Source organism: Protomyctophum bolini (assembly GCF_963924005.1).
Source record: "Protomyctophum bolini genome assembly, chromosome: 12".
Taxonomy (NCBI): Eukaryota; Metazoa; Chordata; class Actinopteri; order Myctophiformes; family Myctophidae; genus Protomyctophum; species Protomyctophum bolini.
In genome coordinates, this window is record NC_137873.1 from 19,511,090 (window position 1) to 19,533,273 (window position 22,184).

The following is a 22,184-nucleotide window of genomic DNA, read 5'->3' on the forward strand; positions in this document are numbered from 1 at the left end:
TTGAGTGTTCACAATGTCCATTTGCCTACATTTGTGTACACTGAGACTTGAATGAACACGCATAGTGATTCATTTTAAATGAGAGGCTGTTAGGGAGGCGACGAGAGCCGGTTTGTGGTCAACTTTCTTTCACACGATGCACACACAGCCTGACAATGATCTGACACCTCTGAATCTGAACCACTGTAAATGGCAGGCGGAGATGGCCTGCTGTTTACTCACAGAGCCATTGTCTGTCTGTCTTCACATGAAAAGTGAAGTGCGACTCTGCTGATCCAAGCCAGAACGCAGGGGCTGTGTCGATCCCCACCTTTAAAAGCCCTTATCTTGAGAGTGTACAAATGTAACATTTGTACACTCTAGAGTACGTTTGTACACTCGCCACTCGGAGTTACGTTTGTACACTCTCAGAGTTACATTTGTACACCGCTCTCAGAGTTAAACGGGGGTTTTGCAGTGTATCTGTGGGCGCAGTGGGTGTGTGTCCAGTGGTGCAGAGGTGGGTCCCTCAGGTGAAAAGGACCAGGCTTCAGAGGGATAAATCATGCAAAGCCCTGCCACACACTCATAAATCACCCTGACTCCATGCATGCATACTGCGCATACTCTGTATGTGCACATACTATAACGCTACACACACGTGTGGTTGTGTGCGCAGATTGCGCACGGTCTGTGCATGTGCTCATGACATCTGTGGGGTAGATATGTGCAAGCACAGCAACATGCAGATCTGTGTGTGTGTGTGTGTGTGTGTGTGTGTGTGTGTGTGTGTGTGGGGGGGATTTAGTGGCTGTTTGTGCATGAGTATGGCAGCGAACAGTACATAATGCATGCAGATGTCTTACACGTGTACGTGTGCGTGTGCGTGCACATGCGTGTGGGCTGATACAAAGTGAAGCCTTGTCCAAGACTCCAGGAACACTGAAGCTTGCAGCTGCAGAGTAACTGACCACTAGGTGGGGCTGTGGGGTCAGGGTTGAGCAGAATGGGATTGGTTTGTTCGCTCAACCTACCTTTGCATTCTGTCTCTCACTGTTGTCTCTCCTCTCCTCTCCTCTCCTCTCCTCTCCTCTCCTCTCCTCTCCTCTCCTCTCCTCTCCTCTCCTCTCCTCTCCTCTCCTCTCCTCTCCTCTCCTCTCCATCCATAACAGCTTATCCGTAGTAACCGCTTCTCCTCTCCTCTCCTCTTTCATAAATTACTTACAGGGTTTTTTAACCTCTGCATATACTTTTGTCTCTACTTCCCTTTATTTCTTGCTCTCTTTGATTATCTCCCTTGGCCTCGTATACCTCCTCCTCATCACCTATAATGTCCTCTGGTTTTCACTCCTCTGCCCCTCCCCCCTCCATCTATCCATTCTCCTCACCCATCGTATCAATCCATTCATTCCTTCAACCATTAAGCTGTATTGACACAGTAAGACAAACGGCAGAGAATCAGTCTAGCATACACACACACCCGTCCGTCTGTCCTTCCATCCACCCACCTGTCCGTCTGTCCAGTCGTCTATGTCAGTGGTTCCCAAACTTTTTCATGTCAAGGAAGGACCGCAAATTGACACTAGTAATTAGCCCACGGACCCCATTTGCAGAGATATGCCAGGGACCCCATAAGAGAAGATTTATAAGGCTCTAGCAGCGATTCTCAACCCGTTTAATTTCAAGGACCCCCAGTTTGACATGCATTTGTCTGTGGACCCCCATTTAGTGGCATTTCTATCTCTGGGACCCCCAATTTATATTGTAAAATCAATGTGAATTTAACTCTGAGAGTGTACAAATTTGTACACTCTCAGAGTTACAGACCCATTAGGGGACCATTTGGTTCCAAACTATCATTTAGCTGGGGACCCCCTGGAACTCCCTCAAGGAGAACCATTGGTCTATATCCATCATGGTGACATGACTCATGCCGTCTTTTTACACACAGCGTGGTGTATGGAGGTCGGGTCATTATTAATTTAATCTTATTTATATATTTATGCTTTAATCTTTTAATCTTAAGTATTGAGATTCCTCTTCAGTGCTGTCGGTGTGTGGCGGTTGGCTTTGTGTGTTTACATTTTCATCATTAACGTTCGCTACTATTAGCCACTTCAGTAAGCACAGCAAACTCACCCGCTATAGCAACATTATAACAATCAATATAGATTTAATTTCACATTTAGCAGCATAGAAAGGGTGCCAGTGCATTGCAAATATGGTTTTAATTGCTGTTTTGCATGTAGGCCTATAGGCCAATATTCAACCACATACATCAAGTACAATATGTACAAACTGTGTTTTTCTTCAGTATCTTTAGCACTTTCCAACCCTGCTAAGAGCTCTGTTAGGCTGTCATCTAAGCTGTGGAGCCACTGGCGTTCTAATACCCTGTATGTACAGAGATAAGTCCCCCTTGTTTGTTATGCTTTGTTTATTTATAGTTTGTTTACTTTTGTGTTTTTATGTTTTATGTGTTCTGCCCTATGGACCCCCCTGTGACTGAGTGTCTTGAATAAAGTTTGAATTGAATTGCTATCCATATAATACAGCTGTCTTGTCAGTAGTTATGATGATGATGAACGCTATCCGTTTTAAGCACTTAAAGCCTATACTTAGTTGACTAGACTCTCAAGGGCTTTATACTAGACGCCCCCCATCCTGTTTATGCTCTCATACTAATGAGCTTTGCAGAATGCCATGGATGCTAGGGTTCAAGTGGTGAAGTCATTTCCATATAGTATTAATTACCTTAACCACCCAGCATTCATATTCTGGGGGGCCATTTTTTGCCAAAGGGATTTGGTGTAGACAGAAAAATAGCGGCTCAAGTACAATGGCCAGACTACTATCACTGTGTAGATATTAGTCTGGAAACTCTGTGTGGAAGATGATTTATTTCTAACTGTTTTTATTATTATTTTTTAGATTTTTTTGTTGTTGCTTTTTGCCTTTATTGATAGTTATTAGTGAAGACGGACAGGAAAGTGGGAGAGAGAGAAGGGCAGAGACATACAGCAATGGTCGTCATGCGACACGCTGTCAGGCCAGAGCCTATATGTGGCATGTGCCTGAACCACTAGGCCAGCGGGCGCCCCGTGGAAGCTGATTTCTAAGGGGCGGATTTAAAAGAAAATGCCTCCAATGATAAACCTGCCCCATATCTGCATACTGGTTCCTGATTGGTCCCTCAGTACTTCGGAGGGAGTGAAATCAACCAATCACAAATGAGTGGTGCCAGACCAAATCAGCTGATGGCATTTTTTCCAGGCTACAGATTACTAATCAAGGGTTTAAGGGTGCTTGTACATCTGTATATATTTCCGTTCATACATACTGTACACTGTATGTAGACGTTTTCTTACGTTTTCGATTGGCTATGTTCAGCGAAAGCTTTCCCCACAATAAATAAAGAAGAGATGCTAGCATGACTCCGGTCAACCACATAGGGTTTAATGGTTCAACACGCCGCGTGTTACGCCAGACAAGTTATGTGAGGAGGCCAGACATACAGCCAGGCATGTCACATGCACACATGCATGCCAACCCATGCACACACACATACTGTGTAGACGACCTGTAGGAAGACAGACACGCGCATACAGGGGCCAGACAAGGTGACATTGAACACATCACGGCTCATAAAAAGCGCACCAACAATCGCTCAAAAGCACATGTCAAACACACATCCACGTGTTATCATAGTCGCACGCACACACACACACACACACACACACACACAGATATGATGTAGGCCAGACAGAGAGAGACAAAAACATGTGAAAGAGGAACAATAACACATTCAATAACACTATTCAATATTCATCATCACATCAGACACGGTGTTGGTGCATCTGAGGAGAGAACTGAAACACTGACATCTGATCACACTGAGCCAGATTACCATTCACCACGACACACACACCACACACACAGTCAGTGTGTGTGCAAAATGTGGCATCGACCGGGTTAACGGTGCCGGAGATTAGCTGGTAACAGACGGACGGATGGACACACGGACTCACACACACACACACACACACACACACACACACACACACACACACACACACACACACACACACACACACACACACACATACACACACGGACAGAGTGCAAAACATACTCTCTCCCATGCCTTCGGCCTGGTGGAGACAATTGTATTTTTTCCTCAGCCAGGGAGAGGCTCATATATCCAAAACTGTTACTTTTCAGGATTCAAAAGCAAAAGTAGGCAAGTAGGCTTCTTTTGATTGAGGCTGTATCACTCTCTGATCAAGTAGGGAAATATGGAGATGAGCCGTTTTTTCCCGACATGTATGATATTATGTAATGTGACTTATGTGAGCTGTGTTTAATTGTGAATGGTTGTGGTGCGTTACCATAAGCGGAACAGCTGAATGATTATACGAAACGATGTGATTTATAAAAGGAGCACATACTGAGGGTACTTACTACTGATACTGTAGGTATGGATGTCACTCAGAGACTCTGCTGCACTTTCTACTGTGTTACCCACACACACCGCACGCACACAGGCACAGACACAGGCACACTGCAAGCACACATACACAATCACACACATGGAGTGGAGCTAAAGAGAGAGATAGATAGCAACATCAATAATTCAGTACTGAGTTGGGGGCTTAATGGCTGGCGGGGGGGGGGGGGGGAGACAGACAGACAGGTAATAGATAGACAGGCAGGCAGACAGGCAGGTAGACATAAATACTTATAGACACTTAGACAGGCAAGCAGACAGACGGTAGGCAGAGAGCTGGAGAGGATGGGAAGGCTGGCTGGTCCGCAGAGGTGTTTTTCAGTCGAGTCATTGTTTGTTTCCTGGATGTGTCTCAGAGAGAGAGAGAGAGAACTGAGGCTCAGAGGTTCATTAAAGATTAAAAGTAGTCCATCGAGGCCTGTCTGCTGCACCAAACCTGTGTGTGTGTGTGTGTGTGTGTGTGTGTGTGTGTGTGTGTGTGTGTGTGTGTGTGTGTGTGGTCTTGAATGATAAATAGCTGTGGTTTGTGTATACTGCATGATTGTGTGAGTGTACACAACGTGCGTGCGTGCGGCAGTACTCAACTCTAATGAAGTGCACTCTCTACAGACAGACATGGCTGGACATTCATTTAAATGCATGGATGCAGTTATAGACCAGTAGGCACACAGTATCGAGAGAGTTCTCTGAACACGGAGTCAAGAGACACACACACTCCCCCACCCCCCCCCCCCCCCTTCTCACCCTTTCACCCTCTCTCTCTCTTTCTCTCGTCATTGTTAAGTGGATACCATGTGTCCACCTTGCCTTCCTCTCCTCACTTCCTCCACAACAGGAACAGACACCGATCCATACATTAGCCTCGACCCCACCTTCACCGAAGGAGAGGAGAGGAGAAGGAAGAGGAGAGGAGGGGAGAGTGGAGGAGACAATAAATGGCTTTAGGTTCACTGGGTGTGTGACCTCTCTCAGGAAGAGCTTCTTCAAAGACTCCAACCGGTCACATACCACACACATACCACACACACACACACACACACACACACACACACACACACACACACACACACACACACACGCACACACACACACACACACACACACACACACAGAGGAATAGTCATTTACATTTTTGCCTGGTTTGTTATCAGGTTTGGTATCAAGGAGGTTGCAGTGCTTGTTGTGCTGAGAAAAACTAGATGGTGCTTCAAGGGCTGTTCAGCTGTGTTAACGATACTGGCCACGTACACACTTCCACAGACTGGCAGAGAGGCTGAATAGCAGCAGCAAAACGACAGAATGTGTGATGTCTCATAGAAGAGGAGAGTGTGTGTGTGTGTGTGTGTGTGTGTGTGTGTGTGTGTGTGTGTGTGTGTGTGTGTGTGTGTGTGTGTGTGTGTGTGTGTGTGTGTGTGTGTGTGTGTGTGTGTGTGTGTGTGTGTGTGTGTGTGTGTGTGTGTGTGTGTGTGTGTGTGTGTGTGTGTGTGTACCTACGTGCCTCTGTGCACAAATGGAAGGACAGAGCGAATTGAAAGTTAGAGGGATGGAAAGAGAGAGAGGAAAGAGTGACAGTGAAAGAACGAGTGAAATTGAATGAGATTCAAGATTCAAAGACTTTATTGTTCACATGCTCATACTGTAAGTGTGTTTCAGTCAGATGTTTTGATTGATTGATTGATTAAGTGATTACTTAATTAACATGATTATTTTTCAGTACATGTAGTGCAGTCAAAGGTTATGCTTGTTTCCATTGTGATCCATTTTGGAGTTGCATACGCCACCAGACTGGGCTAACGATGTCAACACATACATGCAATACAATGAATGTAAGGTACAAGTATTAACGTTAATAAGTAATAAAGTGTGGACTGTAGAAAATAAGTAAGTAACCTGCATGCTTGTGGCTGGAAAATCTATATACACAGATATTGTACAGAATGATTGTGTGTGTGTGTGTGTGTGTGTGTGTGTGTGTGTGTGTGTGTGTGTGTGTGTGTGTGTGTGTGTGTGTGTGTGTGTGTGTGTGTGTGTGTGTGTGTGTGTGTGTGTGTGTGTGTGTGTGTGTGTGTGTGTGTGTGTGTGTCACACAGGACAGGAAAGCAAGGTATGAATGGTGAAAAGGAGAGGAGGGAAATGGCTAAAGGAAGGTCGAACAAGAGAAAGCACATGGATTGATGCCATAGGTGTGACAATAACGATGTCAAACAGAGAAACAAAACACTGGTGTTTATGTGCATCTCTCTGCAGCTGAAACAGCATTCATGACCTCTGAGTGCCTCAGCATACAACTGTGAATGCGCACGCATGCGCACACACACACACACACATGCGGCACACTTATGCCCAGATCCACTCGCATTCAACCACAAATGCGGAGCCAAACGAACACCAACGACGTGAGTGATGGAGGGAGGGCGGAGGAAAGACGAGAGGATGGAGGGAGAAACGATCTGCAAAACAATTTCCCCCCAGGAGTAAGCCATGTGCAGCTAATCACAGAAGGCAGCGAATTCCGAACCAGCTCGGGAGAGATTAGGCCCCCTCTGAGAGAACTCCACAGGCCTCGCTGGGGGAAAAGTAGAAATCTGCGACCGGCATGTGTAAACCGCCGCCTGCTTTTCACACCCCTTTTGTCGGAGCGTTTGATTTAGTGTGCCCTGCGCGTGCTGGGGGGTGGGGTGGAAGGAATGATTGGCGCTCTTTCTATTACCGTATTGCTTTGGAGGATCCCGAATATCTGGTTGAAAAAACACAGACCGAGAAAACAGGCAATATTTGACCAGTACCTGATTCACTTCTGTGGGACAGATTTCATCTTCACATTTCCCGTCGCCATTTACAAACTTAACACTACACTTCTCAACAAAGTTTGGCAACAAAACCAAAAAAAACTATTTCACTGATGAGCTTCACGTTCATAAGGAGCTTCTAATTTCTGTGGAGCGTTGTTCTAATGAGCATCATTAGGATGGGTTTCATCCTCAAGCTACCTGATTATCTCCCTTATGACGAGCTTCGTCTTGTCAGGCTCATTGTTGTTATAATGAGTGTCATTCTGTCAAGTTCCATCATAGCGGGCTTCGTCACGATGAACTTTGTCATAACAAGATCGCCACAGCGACCTTTGAGATGCTGAGCATGGTTGCGACGAGGCTTCATCTGATGAGCTCTGTGATGAAGACCTTCAACAGACGTTGAAGGTCTTTGGCAGCAGCAGGTCACACTTCCGCATTACTTGCAAAACAGCTTGGATGCGAGGCGGGAGCACGACAAGTGGCAAGCAATTCTGTCCCGTAGATTGAGTTTAGTAATGGCTGACATACGCTGTTCCGGGCCCGCCTCGTCCTGCCTTTAATCATCTCCTCAAGCTGTGATAAAGCCCTCCTCAGTCAGAGCCGAGCAGTGCGGACGTTTCCCTCTGTTCTCTGTTCGACTTTCATCCTTACGTGTAGCTCATCCCCCCGTTCCTCTGTTCATTCTAGCGCTTAATGGCAAACGATAAGGGTCTGAGGAGCTGGGATGAAGGCTTTGTTCCATGTGTGTGTGTGTGTGTGTGTGTGTGTGTGTGTGTGTGTGTGTGTGTGTGTGTGTGTGTGTGTGTGTGTCAGTGCAAGCGGTGGTGGAAAGTAACTAAGTACACTTACTCAAGTGCTGTACAGGTACAATTTGAGCTACTCCACCACATCTCAAACGTAAATATTGTACGTTGACTCCACTACCATTATTGGAAAACTTACAGTACTTAACTTTGCAGATTTGCATTATTATTAGAAAACATAGGCTGCTACATTAACCACGTCAGCACTATGTGTACTTTGCCTATTTGACACACACGTGTGTGCAGTGTGAGAAGCCTGCAAGTGGTGCTCTCAGGTACCTGTCCCCCTGAGAGAAAAGGTACGCCCTCAGGGAAGAGAGGCTTGTCTTTCATCTCTCCCTCCATCTTTTCCTCTCTCTCTCTCTCTCTACTCGGGCTGTCTTCTCCCCGCTTGAGGGAGGCCCCGGGGCCCCACTCCACATCAGAGGAAAGGGGGGGGGGGGTGTGGGTGTGTGTACAGACACGAAGAGAAGAATATGGTGAGAAAGGGATGGGATAGAGAGATCAGAGGAGCGAGAGACGGAGATTGATTGAAAAATGAGAACGACGTCGGGAATGGAAAGATTGGGAGACGGAGGAAGAGAACAGAAAGACGGGAGACTCCAGAAGCAAGGCTAGTGCTTTGGTCCCGCCTCTACTTCACTCCTATTGGCTGGTGAAATTCTTTAGTGTAAGGGCTTATCAAACTTTGTCATGTGAATTTTCATTATTTAATTTATTTACTTATTTTCAAAAATATTCAGAATGTGTCTGCATTTTTTAAGATTTTTTAAAAATAAATAGCTGAGCTTGTGGATCAGCTATTTCAAACAGCCTGCCAAAAACATGTCATGATCACATTCCCAACAAGAAAACATCGGCTAACGTTAGGTCAACATAAACCACTAAATTGCTTCTAGATTGTTCCATTGTGTGTGTGCCCAGCACAGACAGTCACACCTGTGGGTTTTTAAATCTGTGCTGGTAGCAGCTTTCCAAAAGTGTTTAGTCACTGGCTAATGTCACACTTCTGCAGCAGGCTGCCTGATAACGAGTGCTGTGGGTTTTTTGGCAGGCACTCGTTTCTTGCAAAAAGCCTCCCCAAGTAAAGTGACAGACAGAATAAGTTGCGCAGTTTCGGTATGTTCAGTATTCCAAGATGGACTGCTGCAGCTGCAGGTCAAACAAGCTACGCGTGACCTGTTCTGTAAGTCTAATGTAAAATAGAGTCCGTACACTGGATCATGCTCTGAAAGATTGATTGATTGAATATTTTATTTAACGTACAGGTCAAAGGTACACCCACAAGTCCCAGGGGGCTTGTTTCCATTGTGGTCCATTGTACTCAATTCATCAGTAATGCATAATATACAGTAATACAATACAAATTCAATTCTGTCGATTCTCTCATCTGCTGAGCTCAAGTTCTTTAGAGAATCATCCCTCTCTTCTGAAGGCTGGACGTTTCTAGACTTTCGTTCTGTCTGTCGCTCTCCCCCCTCTCCCTCGTTCTCTCACTAGATGTTCCCCCCGGGCACCCGGTGCTCCGAAAAGTGCCATGGCAACCGTAGAGCAGTCTCGGTAACCGCAAGGCTCATTTTCATACTGATGAGCCTGGTTGGTGGGTTTGGTTGCCGGGGTAGACCCAAATCTCTCTTCTTCTCTTCTCCGGTATCACCATGAAACTTTAATGACCTTCTTCTTCTCTGCCTCTTTGTTGTCTGTGTGTGTGCGCGTGCACGCAAGTGTGTGTTTGTGTTTATTTGTTTGTGGGTGAGTGCTTGTGACTGCACATGGTGTACTCTATGTACATGTACTGTCTGTGTGTGTTTGTGTGTGTGTGCGTGCGTGCATGCAGTCACTAAAAACCATCAATAAACAATATCACATTCACTTCCTGGAAAACTGAAAACTGCACAAATAAAAATGCAAATAATATTTGCATTTTTATTTGTGCAGTTTTCAGTTTATTTATTTTCGTTTCTGGTTATGCCAAATATTATTTGGTATAACCAGAAACGAAAATAAATGTATTACATTATGTTCTCTTCGTTCGTTTGTGCCTTGCTTTCTCTAAATGTGTGTGTGCGCGTGCATGCGGCTGTCACTGATCACAAGGCTCAGCTTTCCTGCTCAGGCTCGCAGCAGGTATCTCCAGTTAAGCGTATAGCGACAGTGTAGTGTGTTCTCACTGCCATGTATTTTTACAGCGATGGAAGACCTCCACCTCCTGTCATGTCGTCTTGTCTTCATCAGGTCAGTAGCATAGGCTAACACTTAGCTTCTTCAGCCAGTTGTATGCTAGCCTCTGAATTTGCCTACACGGCGCCATCATGGGAAACGCACAGCTGCAGCTTACCCTGAATGGAACATACATCAGTCAGTCTGATGGAATGGGCGGTTTGATCGAATATCATGACACATTTTTATTTCATTCCATTTAAGTTTGTGGTAATATTAGCTCCATGCCATTTCCACTTAGTACACAGTGCTTTGTGTATAATGGAGACAAATGGCGGAGGATTAACGCAGCAACGCTTGGAAGCCCAATTCAAACGTATGACACTTGAGTGCAATGTCATCTCATTGTTTTCTTTCTGTGTGTGTGTGTGTGTGTGTGTGTGTGTGTGTGTGTGTGTGTGTGTGTGTGTGTGTGTGTTAGGAGGAAGACTCCAGGGAGGAGGAGAACGGGAGGATCGAGCCGGTTGGCCGAGCGGACTCCTGCATAGACCACACCCCTATGAGGTCGCTAGAGTAAGTCCTCCAATCATGGACCCATTTCTTCTCCCGTCTGCTGCGCGTGGGAATGAATGATAAAGTAACAGTGGGCCAGGTGGGAATGAATAACAAATTAACAGACCAGGTGAGAATGGATAACAAAGTCACAATGGAACAGGTGCCTGTGTTAACGAGTACTTGAATGCGTTCATTCCAAAATGAGATATTTGGCATAAAAAAAAGTATCTTGTAACTTATATTACAAAATGACGCTCATTTACACATTATTTGAATCGGATATCCACAATTTGACACCATTGCAACCTCTACTGAAAATCTCCCACCAGTGAAGCAAGTCAGTAAAGTTTAAAACACTTTTATAAACTTTTAAGTGCCTAGCTTGTATGAGAATTGATGAGTCGATTTCACCTTTGGAATGAAGACGAGCTCATCTCAATGCAGTCGTGTTAAAGCCTCACCCCCGCTAACCCCTCCTGAACTCTGTCTCGCACCGTGAGATCGCTCACGGCCTCTTAAACAAAGCATTCATCTCATCCTTCCCCTGGGGTCTCTGCACGCACGCAATGCAAAGGATTGTTTGGAGAACATATCTTTTCTTCTAACCTCTCCCTCTCTCTGGTGAAAGCGCGTCTCCCCCTCCACATCGACTCGACAGGAGCTCACCCACTCACCATTCTGTCCGTATTATTAATGAACAACTGACACTTTGTTTTTGCTTTGCTTTTTATTTTATCTTTGTTGCACGCTTCCAGTTTAATATGCAGGTACGGCATTGTTATTTATCTAATTTCCTCTGAGCCCGTCTTCCCTTCCTCTACCCCGCCACCGTAATGACCGTAATGTTTCAAGCTCACCAACTGCGTTGTATTAAGAGTTTTGTCCTGATTAGACTTTTCTTCTAAAATGCACCAAGCTTGCCTGTTGTGATGTGCATAGGACAAAAAGATTTTAGTTTTGTGTGGCTTCATTGTTTGTCTGTGTCCGACCCCAGGAAGACTAGCTTTTGTCATGGCAAAAGCTAATGGGGATCCTAATAAACAATAAACAATAAACTACATGGACGACACAAAATCATTGCGACTCTGACAATATGAAATATTGCTTAAACATTCATTATTAGTGGTTATTACTGTAGCTGTCGTGAGCCATTGTTCAACACAATTCTTATGACTCACATTTGGGGTCCCAGCCCACTTGAGAACCTCCGCTTAAAGCCCAAGCCACACCAATGATTAGCAACTCATTCGTTGCTGTCGGGCAGAAACCTCTAACACTTTATAATAACTATACACTATTAAGCATTAGCAAATACTTAATTCATCATGAAGTCATCATTTGTAAACCATTATTCATACATCACTAAACATTAGTAAACACAACTTTTATCTCCATATTCTAACTTTTCATGTTTTTTCTTAAATTAATGTCCTACTTTATCATACACTGTGTCACACAGATGCATTAGAAGTAGCAGATCTACAAGCTCTTGTAGATCTGCTACTTTTGAACCAATCACTACTTGAAATAGAATCCCCAAACCGCAGCGACCTGCAACGGGTAAATTCAGACCACGGCATGCCAGGTGCAACACGTTCAATCATTTGGTGTGGATAGCTGGCTTAGTGAGGATCCTTTAAGTCTGTTTTCCTCCACCTTACCCTCTGTTTATCGCTTTCATACAGTATGTCGTCTTATTCCTTATAATGAATGTTATTTCATTTTACTGTCGTGTTACTTCTCTCTCTACGTTCTTATTATATGTTTCGTTCAATCTCACTCCTTTATGTTATGTGTAACATCCACCCAAACACCCACCCACCCACTATCCATCCACCCACTAACCATCCACCACCACCCACTAACCATCCACCCACCCACACACTATCCATCCATCCACCATCCACCCACTAACCATCCACCCACCCACCCACTATCCATCCATCCACCCATCCATTCACCTATCCATCCACCCATCCATTCACCCATGGTCTGGTTGTGTCTCCCAGAGACATTGTCAAACTGGTGGAGGTGTCCAATGACGGAGGCCCCCTGGGGATCCACGTGGTGCCTTTCAGTGCCAGAGACCGCAGGTAATGTCACTCAAGAATTAAAGTTCTCATTCGCCACGGCTGATTTCACTCGTTTGGATTCCACACGAGGCCAGCGCTTGTTTCTCTTGGCTGACTCTTGGCTTTCTCTACCGGATGATTTATACTTTAGTTGGTGTGTCGAGCTCGCCAAGCTCACTTAGAGCTTTAGGTCTGCTACAGTATGTTGGTGTGCAACAACACGCTCTGCAACCAAGTAGACTTATACATAAATAACCCTAACCCATGTGGCTAAAGACCTACAGTAATAATAAATATTAAAGTCATTTTAAGATTAAAGAGCATTTGAATTGGTCAAACTAGCAATAGAAGCATCTGCAATAAACCCAAACGGTCACGGATATTTCATCAAAGCAAAGGTCGAAGCCTCAGTCTGCAATTTCTTCAACTTGTTGGCTGTACAGGAACACAGGTTTAGAACAATAATAACAAAACGCCATAGAGTTACAAACTGTGCTAATTGTTTAGGAAACGGAGCACTATTGTGGGAGACGCCTTTCACACTGTTTAAACAAATCCCAGACTGGGACAAACTTTAACATCTTAGACCCTCTAGTCTAGACTTGGTAAACTGGTATTGTGTTGGCTCTGTACTTGTACCGCCTTTTCCGTCTACACCAAACCTCTTCACCAAAAATAGTAGATCTACAAGCTCACAACGTGACACGTTGTAATCTTGTAGATCTGCTATTTTTGTCTAAGGTTACCCCCCCAGAATAATGGATGCTGAGGTTCAAATGGTTTAATCGCTGGTCACTACCACCATAATGTGGAACAGAGTAGAGAGTCGACTGTAGCTGATGGGAGGAACACAGAGGATGGAGGGAGGGAGAAACAGATGGAGTTAAAGGAGATGTAGAGAGAGTGCAGATGTAGGTCATGGCAGCAGCATTGCACTGTGGTGGTCCTGGGTTGGCTCTGACGCACGCACGCACGCACGCGCACACAACGTAGATTCCTCTTGGGTATCCACATGGTTTTTCTTTGTCCAATGGCGCTCACACAAACATGTGCACACGAACACAAGCAGCGCTCACACAGGCACATGCACACTGTATATTACTCTTTGCTGTGCCAAGTGCAGGACATGTGTGCACGCACACACCACACACACACACACACACACACAATGCTTACACACGCACAGGTGTATGCGTGTCGACATCATGAAGCTATTTGCCAGTTTACAGCGATCAATCATAGTTGTTTAGTGTTTGCAGGTGACTGTCATCTTTCTCCATGGCTGCTGTCACTACGACTTTGCATGATGAAAAGGGTGTACTAAGCAGCACGCCCACAAACGCACACGCACACACGCGCACACACACACACACACACACACACACACACACACACACACACACACACGCACACAGTGGTACAAAGGCAAAAAAAATGGAATGAGAGGAATGTCACAGCTGGTTTTGATATGCCCGTAAAGATATTTTCAGTGATCCAAGTCACGAAACCCAGAGAACCCTTTAGAAATCTCTCTAGTGACTGGTAATGTACTGTGGGGATCTTTTAAATCTCATTACTTACTGGTTGATCCATTTTATAATTTTGTTTTAAATCTCATTACTGACTGGACGATCTGGACTATAATTTCGTGTTAAATCTCAGCGACTTGTCAATCGGCATTATCATTTGTTTTTCCACACATGTAGAGTAGATATTGTGGTTCTCTCTCTTATCATTGGAAGTTGGAACAATAGCCAGAATTCACATACGTGAACATTTTTAATATAGAAAAAGTGAGTTTTTCACATGTGACACAAAAAACATATTGGATCCACTTAAGTTTGTTTGTATTAATGTGCTCAAAAATCCAAATTCAATTCATTCCAGCCATAGAAATAAATTATCTCAGTCACAACACGGCAGCAGTTGAAATGCACCAACGACCAAACTCTGTTAACCATAAGTCTGTCTGAAACAAACAACTGTGTTGAGAAAGCGAGATCGTACTGTATCTCTTCTCGGCGCAGTCTGACTTAATCAACCTAAAAGCACATTTATAACACACTTTTCCTTTTATTGAGGAAATGTCAAGCCACACGTTATCCCAAGATTAAGATGCCAGAGCTTTCATCACCGAAGTAGGAGCCGTTTCGCTTGTACGAAAATTGCATTGTGTCGACTCAAATGCAATCAGGGGAAAGTGTCTCTGAACTTTTGCCACTCTTCAAAACATTTCACCCGCCTCCCTGCAATCTCATTCCTCCATATTGAATTATTATGAACCTTAGGAGAGAGGACAAGCACAAAAACATCAACTGGATTACCTTCGGCAACACACTCGCGTGCCGCATCTCAGAAAAGCCCCGAAAGCGCAACAGTATACACCAAGGAAGACCTGATTAAGACCTATGCAGTCTCGCCTATATGGGAGCATGATTTTCTCCGTAAATTGTGCCCTTCACCCATCTCCCCTCTCTCCCTGCTTTTAATCCATACAGCAGCATAGGGTAAAGCCAGCCTTCTCATTGCAGTCACGAGGGGAACAGTAAGCCGTTTCGCCATGGTGGATTACTGGGCAACAGAAACCGCTGCAGCGACAATACTGCAGACCGGCGTGTCCACAAATTCCCACAGCTCCCCTCCCCTCTGCTCAGATGTTTGATGTTGCCGTTTTGCAACATCTCTCTGAGTGCATGTTTATTCTCTCCCTTTTATCTAAGCAGGTTAGCTCGGATGAGAGAGAGAGAGAGCATGCAGGGGTTCTGTGCGGGGGATGAGAAAAAATTAACACCTGCACTGGCAGTAAGCAAGCACACCTATTTACAGGGATTGTGGTGAAAATGTCATTGCCCTGTACACAGACTCCAGTGCGTGTGAATGCAGGCCCCTAGACAGCCATGATTGCTCTCTCGCCCGCTCTCTATCTCACTCGCTCATAAAAACCTCCCCGGTAGACTGCAGATGAAATGAGGGCCACACACTGCAAGTGTCTGCATGCTGTATAAGTGCCACTTGGCAAATTAGGGCAAGTTATGTAGATGCCTCAATAAAATGAGGTACTGTGCACATCGAAAAGCAAGTTATTAGAAAACAACCTGTAATTTGTCTTATTTTATATTCCTGAACAGATTATATGACAAAGGTCGCAATCGTTCAGAGATAGTGTTTGTTCATGAGCTGGTCCGGCCGGCTCCATCCACTGCCAGGTATTTCATCAAACCTCCGGTACGAGATTTTCCACCCATGAGCATTCATGGCACAGCCCCGGCCGGTGTCCAGTCACGTGACTCATGTATTTTCCTTCCATTTCTTCCTATAGTTAGCGGAGTACAGGCTCTCTCAGATCCCTACGCCACACTTTGTTACACTGCATGTTACACTGCATGTGTCTGATTTTAAATTGAAGTTGAAATCGGGCAAAGAGGGCAGGGTATGCCAGACAGAATGTTGCCAGAACCAGCAGAGCTCTCATATCTGTTAGGCCGCACTACGGGCTCTCACATCTTTCTGAAAGCTAGCTGACATTCCTTGGTGGAAAGGATGTTATATTGTACATACATTTGGACATAAAATCTTTGAACAGCACTCCATAGATATAACACATGCCGCTGCCCTACCCCTCTTGGTACACTAATGCATATTTTATGAACGTTTCAGAACACTAGGCCTGTTGGTCAAGCGCCTGGAGCGTGGAGGCAAGGCCGAGCAGCAGGGCCTCTTTCAGGAGAACGACTGCATCGTTCGCATCAACAACGGAGACCTGTGTAACATCCGCTTTGAACAGTAAGACTCAGAGCAAACCTTCCGGCCATTCCAGCCGGCCTGCCCCATGCTCACCTTCTGCTTTGGTTTGCTTCTAGGATTTCATTGGCTGCTTCTCCACTGGCTCCTCCTCCTCTTCTAACAATGCTAACTAGAGTTGTACACTGAATTCTCTTCCCTTTTGTACTTCTATCGCTTATTCTCCTTAAGAAAACTCTCCTCTCCTCTCCTCTCCTCTCCTCTCCTCTCCTCTCCTCTCCTCTCCTCTCCTCTCCTGTACAGGGGGCCTGAACACTACCCCTCACTTTGCTATAAGCTAACCTGAAGCTTCATGTTTGACTTCTCTAGGTCTCACCTGTACTCACTACTAGACGTGCTTCTTCATCCTTGTCACTAACACCTAACATCCTTTAACGCCTCCTCTACACTCCTCCTGTAACACCCACACACACCCCTTGGCTCTGCCCATCAGAAACCCGCCTCTGCTTTCCCTTAACACACAGATCTTCAACAGGTGCCCACTGCTAAGCCATGAGGGTATTCCAAGTTATGATAACATGACATATTATATACCTTTTTATTAATATACAAATAAATTATAATTTAAAGTACTTTAGTTCCATTGAGCTGTGTTCCAAGGCTGGAACACAGCTCATTAAAACAAACATGCTCTGGGTGGCCCTGCAAACACTTTCATGATTCTTCAAGTGGGCCCTGATCCAGAAAGGTTGAGAACTCCTGCTTCTGCTTAACACCATACTGTGCTGTATCTTCTGCTTTTCAGCCTCTGCTCTTCCATCCCTAACCAGAAGCTTACTTCCTAACATGCACCCTCCCTCCCTCTCTCTCTCTCTCTCTCTCTCTCTCTCTCTCTCTCCCTCTCTCTCTCTCTCTCTCTCTCTCTCTCTCTCTCTCTCTCTCTCTCTCTCTCTCTCTCTCGATAACAGTATGCATGCCTTCATTCTGCACTCAGGCGCGTTCGGTGGATTGGCTCCAATCCAGTGACGCCTACATTGTTGGGCACCGTCTATGCTGCACCTGTCAGCATAGGCAGCTTGCTGAATGTCTCTCCCTCTATATGATGTTACCTCAGTTGATCTTTGAAGGGATTTATTTGCATCTGATTCCTGTGTTATGAATTACCCAGAATATGTACCGAACAAAATTAAGAGGGTTCATTAGATGCCATGTGCACAGAAAGCATTTTTGAAAAGACGCGCTGGTGTGCACCTCTTCCCACTGCGCTTCAGTGCAGTGGGAAGAGGTGCCTGGGCTCCTCAGCAGACATTAGTACAGCTTTTGTAGAGGAGCAAAATGAGAAGTCAGAGTTTACTGTTGTTTCAGCCAAGCTGTTTGTGCTAATAACACAGATGACATAAAGTTTATCGTTGTTTCAGCCAAGCTGTTTGTGCTAATAACGCAGATGACATAAAGTTCGAGCACAGTAATGGTTGATAGGTTGACTTGAAATGATGCGTTGCGAGGGCTCTGGACATGACTATCCAAAGGACCAGCACTTTCTGTTGACCAACCATGGCCTCTCAAGACGAATAGTGAATACAAGCTCTTACAGTACGTTTTAACAGCGGGCGAGCATCGGCCGACACATCGCCCAATCACCTGTTATTGCCCGAAAATATGAATTATTTGTATCTTTTCGGGCGACGTTGCTCCGCCCACTTTTCAACCATCGCCTGTTCGCCTGCTATCTCCGGTAGTCGCCGGGTCCCATAGACAAATAATGCACTTCCGGAATTATTTTCTGGCTGTCGCCCGCTGTTAAGACCTACTGTTAGATCTGCTATTTGTCATAATTTTTTGTTTTACTATTTGTGCCTATATTGACATGGCAAAAATATGAATACCAGGTGGTGGTTAGAGTATTTTATGTACCATAAGCCCCACTGTCTGTGAACAAAGCACATATATAAAGTACATAGCGACAATACAAACCAAGCTTTTCTTACATAATTCATACAGTAGGTGATGAAAATAATACCTAAAAACTAACACACACACACAGAGGGACAGGCAATGCACACTATTGCATTATGAATAGGCCTTACTGTCTCACCGCAGAGGGTGGCCCACCGGGACACCGGTAATGGAATCCCAGTTATCTGTGAGTGTCCCAGTCGACCGTGTGGATGAATGGGAGTAAGTCATTCCCTATGTAGTGTAAACCCCCACCACCCCGACCCCCCACTGGTTCAGCATTAGGTAACGCACACCAGAAGAGACCTGCCACTCCACACATGTTCCACACCCATCATCATGGACAGCTGCGGCTGCCGTTTTTAAAAGCAACTCAGCCCGACGCTGCGCGAACGCAAATTCCATGCACCCACCCGTCCGACATTAATTCCAGTCCGGAATCATAAAGTCACCAAACCGAGACCTCAGGGGAACATTCCTTATGGCTGGGAAAAAAAGTTGTTGATCCCCCCCCCCCCTCCCCCTCCCCTCCCCAGAGGAAAAGCAGCATGGGCCCTGGCCCAATTCATCCAATCATCCATTCAGCTGTCGGGGTACGGGGAGAAGCACGCCAAATTGATCTTTATTGAAACAGGTGGCGCTAACAAGGCCCTCCCCTGTTAACTATGCGCTGACAGCCGCCATAAGTTTTCATTCACACCTACTACTGTACATTAAATAGGGGGGGGTGTTAAAGAGGATTTTCTCCAATCATTCCTCAGATTGAGTTCTCCTTCATCTGCAGCCAAATGAGGTGGGGATTATGGGATAGAAGTGCCTGGGACTGTCAGGGCTCTCCGTTTTATAGCCACACACTCGCTGCAATAAGTATTAATTAGCATGTCAGAAATGTACAGGTGGTACAAGATGGATTATGCGTGCATGTGTGTGTGTGTGTGTGTGTGTGTGTGTGTGCATGCACAAATCGACGTGCCGTGCCGTGTTTATTCTGTTTATTGCTACACATCAATGAGTATTGGCTACATCCCTTGTGCTCCTCCTCCTCTCCCACTCTCACCCTTTCTCCTGCCCATTTTTTTTTCTTAGCCTAGCCATCCCTCCATCCCTCTCCTCCGTCTCCCTCCCTCTCCTCTTCTCTCCCCTTAGCCTAGCCATCCCTCCATCCCTCTCCTCCGTCTCCCTCCCTCTCCTCTTCTCTCCACTTAGCCTAGCCATCCCTCCGTCACTCTCCTCCGTCTCCCTCCCTCTTCTCTCTCCGCTCCGACCTCCACTCCGCCTCCTGCTTCTCCTCTAACCTCTATTCTAATCTCTCCTCTTCCCTTCCCTGCCTGTTGTCCTGTCGTCCGCCTGTTGTCTGTCCGTACGCAATGGTGCTTTTAGTTTACTGGAGCATAGTTCCAACCTCTACTCCACATCTTGGAGCCAAATATTGTACATTTTCATTCCACTACAATTATTCAAAAGCTTTAAATTGTACATATTGAATACCAGACCTTTTACTTCTAGCAGACTGTGATATGGATACATTTACTTAAGCACAACATCTGAGTTATCCTTCTCTCCGTCTCTCCTCAGAGCCCAGAACATGTTCCGCTCGGCCATGCGCTCGCCGCTCATCAGCTTCCACGTGGTGCCGTCCTCCATGAAGACGCACTACGAGCAGCTCTCCGCCGCCCACGCGGAGCACGGCCCCGCCTACTCCTCGGGACGCTTTAGCCCCGCCCACTCCTCCGCGGGCTCCTCCAGCCTGGACACCACGCCGCAGAGGATGTCCCGGCAAGGCTCCCAGACGCACCCCCACCACCAACACACCGCCCCCCACCACCCGCCTCCACACCTTCACCATCACCCGGGGGAGCAGCAGGCCGGAGGCGATGACGCCTACCCTCCTCACCCTCCTCTACCTCACCCCGCATCGTCGTTGTCGTCCTCGTCCTCGGCGGCCAAGCCCCCCACAGGCCACGCCCCCTCGCCACAGAGGGTGCTCACGTCCACCCCGACCGGGGGCTACGCCAAGAAGGTGGGGCGGAGGCTGAACATCCAACTGAAGAAGGGTGAGTTGTCTACACAGATAATGGCCCGTGTTGATGCTCGAACGTGTACAGTCTGGCTAGCACATTGTATCGCTGTTGTCGGGCTTAAACCTCTTATCTCCATATTTTAACATTTTGGGGGCTTTGCCTTTATTGATAGATATACAGTAGGTTGACAGGAAACGGGGAGAGAGATGGGGGGGGAAGACACGCAGCAACGGTCATCGGGATCGGGACTCGACCCCGCGACACGTGCTAGGCCGTCCCGGGCCATGCCCTGGCCTACTTGATCATATTACAGCGTCACTCAAAAGTAGCAGATCCACAAGTTCGAAACGCGGCACATATCGACGTGTTTTGAGCTTGTAGATCTGCTACTTTTTCTATTTTCCTCCTGAAACGTAACAGTTTTGGACATATGAGGGTTCCACCCGACAGAGGCGATATGCTACGGTAAAGAAGCCCCAAAACCAATACACAGAGTCATAATCCTGGGCATTTCAGACCATTCTTCAACATATTTTCAAACTTTTTTGACAATGTGGTATAACTGCTTCATGTCTATGAAACGCATCTGTGACATTTTTTCGTTTTCACTAAAAGTAGTTTGGTTTTAAGTGGTCCACACAGCTACCTGTAATGGAATGGATTGTTTTGTGGCCATATTAGCATATCCTTGTGTGCCATCAACTGTAATCTGTACTTAGATTGCTCTTCACGTCTGTATCGAACCAACGAAGAGTTGGACCAAAACAATATAATCGTTTGAAATATCCTAGGCCAACTTATCTAATGGTACTTGATGGCTCTCTAAAACACGGTCCTATGATGGGAGCCATTTTCAGTGTCTGTTGAATAAACAAGCGATTGCTCAACTCAGATTCAGTCATAGGGGACTTCAAAATGGAACAATTTGTTCACATGGAAGCGGAACAAACAAAACCTCAGGGCGTCTTACTGGTATTAAATTGATTTAAATTGCCACCAGTTTGTATTGATAAATATATATATCGATATACGATATATTGTTCCTAACAGGCATGCATATATTATATAATCACTGATCTACGAGGCAAAGTTGTCTTCTCACCTGCTCAATGGTGAGAGGTCCACTGGTATACATGGGTTCAAGTTCTCAGTCACCACGACTGATCTCATTTGGATGCCATAGAATCAGCATGTCTTCTATGGAAACAATTCATGCACCGAGAATAGCTACAATCTCGCAATGTATTGCAGTGCATTAAGTATTTTAAGATAATAAAAAGAAAACATAGCCTCAATCTGGAATATCAACTGGTTAGTTGTATGTAGAACAGCAAGAAAATAGGTTTAGAACACTATTACTAAAAAGTAATTTTACCTAATTGTGCTAATTGTTCAGGAAACGCAGCGCTAGTATCTGTGTGTGTGTTTGTGGGGGGTAGTTCTTTCACGCTGTTTTCACAAATCGCAGATTAGAACTTGGCTTAACAATAATGTTCAGCCTTGAGACCATGTGTGACATGAGAGTGAGACTCTGTTTGGGGGGAAACTAGGAAAGACACTGTCGCTGACTCTGCGCCAGGGAGAAGGTGTGTGTG

General features: G+C 45.7%; 1 protein-coding gene across 3 annotated transcripts in view; it reads left to right on the forward strand.

Annotated features, from left to right (window-relative positions):
• Positions 1-22,184, forward strand: part of LOC308325898 (partitioning defective 3 homolog) — a 261,533-nt gene that overhangs the window by 99,075 nt on the left and 140,274 nt on the right. For all 3 annotated transcript variants that reach the window (XM_080778653.1, XM_080778655.1, XM_080778654.1), the window contains exons 6-9: positions 10,726-10,817; positions 12,809-12,892; positions 16,529-16,654; positions 20,144-20,622. In XM_080778653.1, coding sequence (XP_080634779.1) covers positions 10,726-10,817; positions 12,809-12,892; positions 16,529-16,654; positions 20,144-20,622 — 781 coding nt within the window. The remainder of the gene's footprint in view (positions 1-10,725; positions 10,818-12,808; positions 12,893-16,528; positions 16,655-20,143; positions 20,623-22,184) is intronic.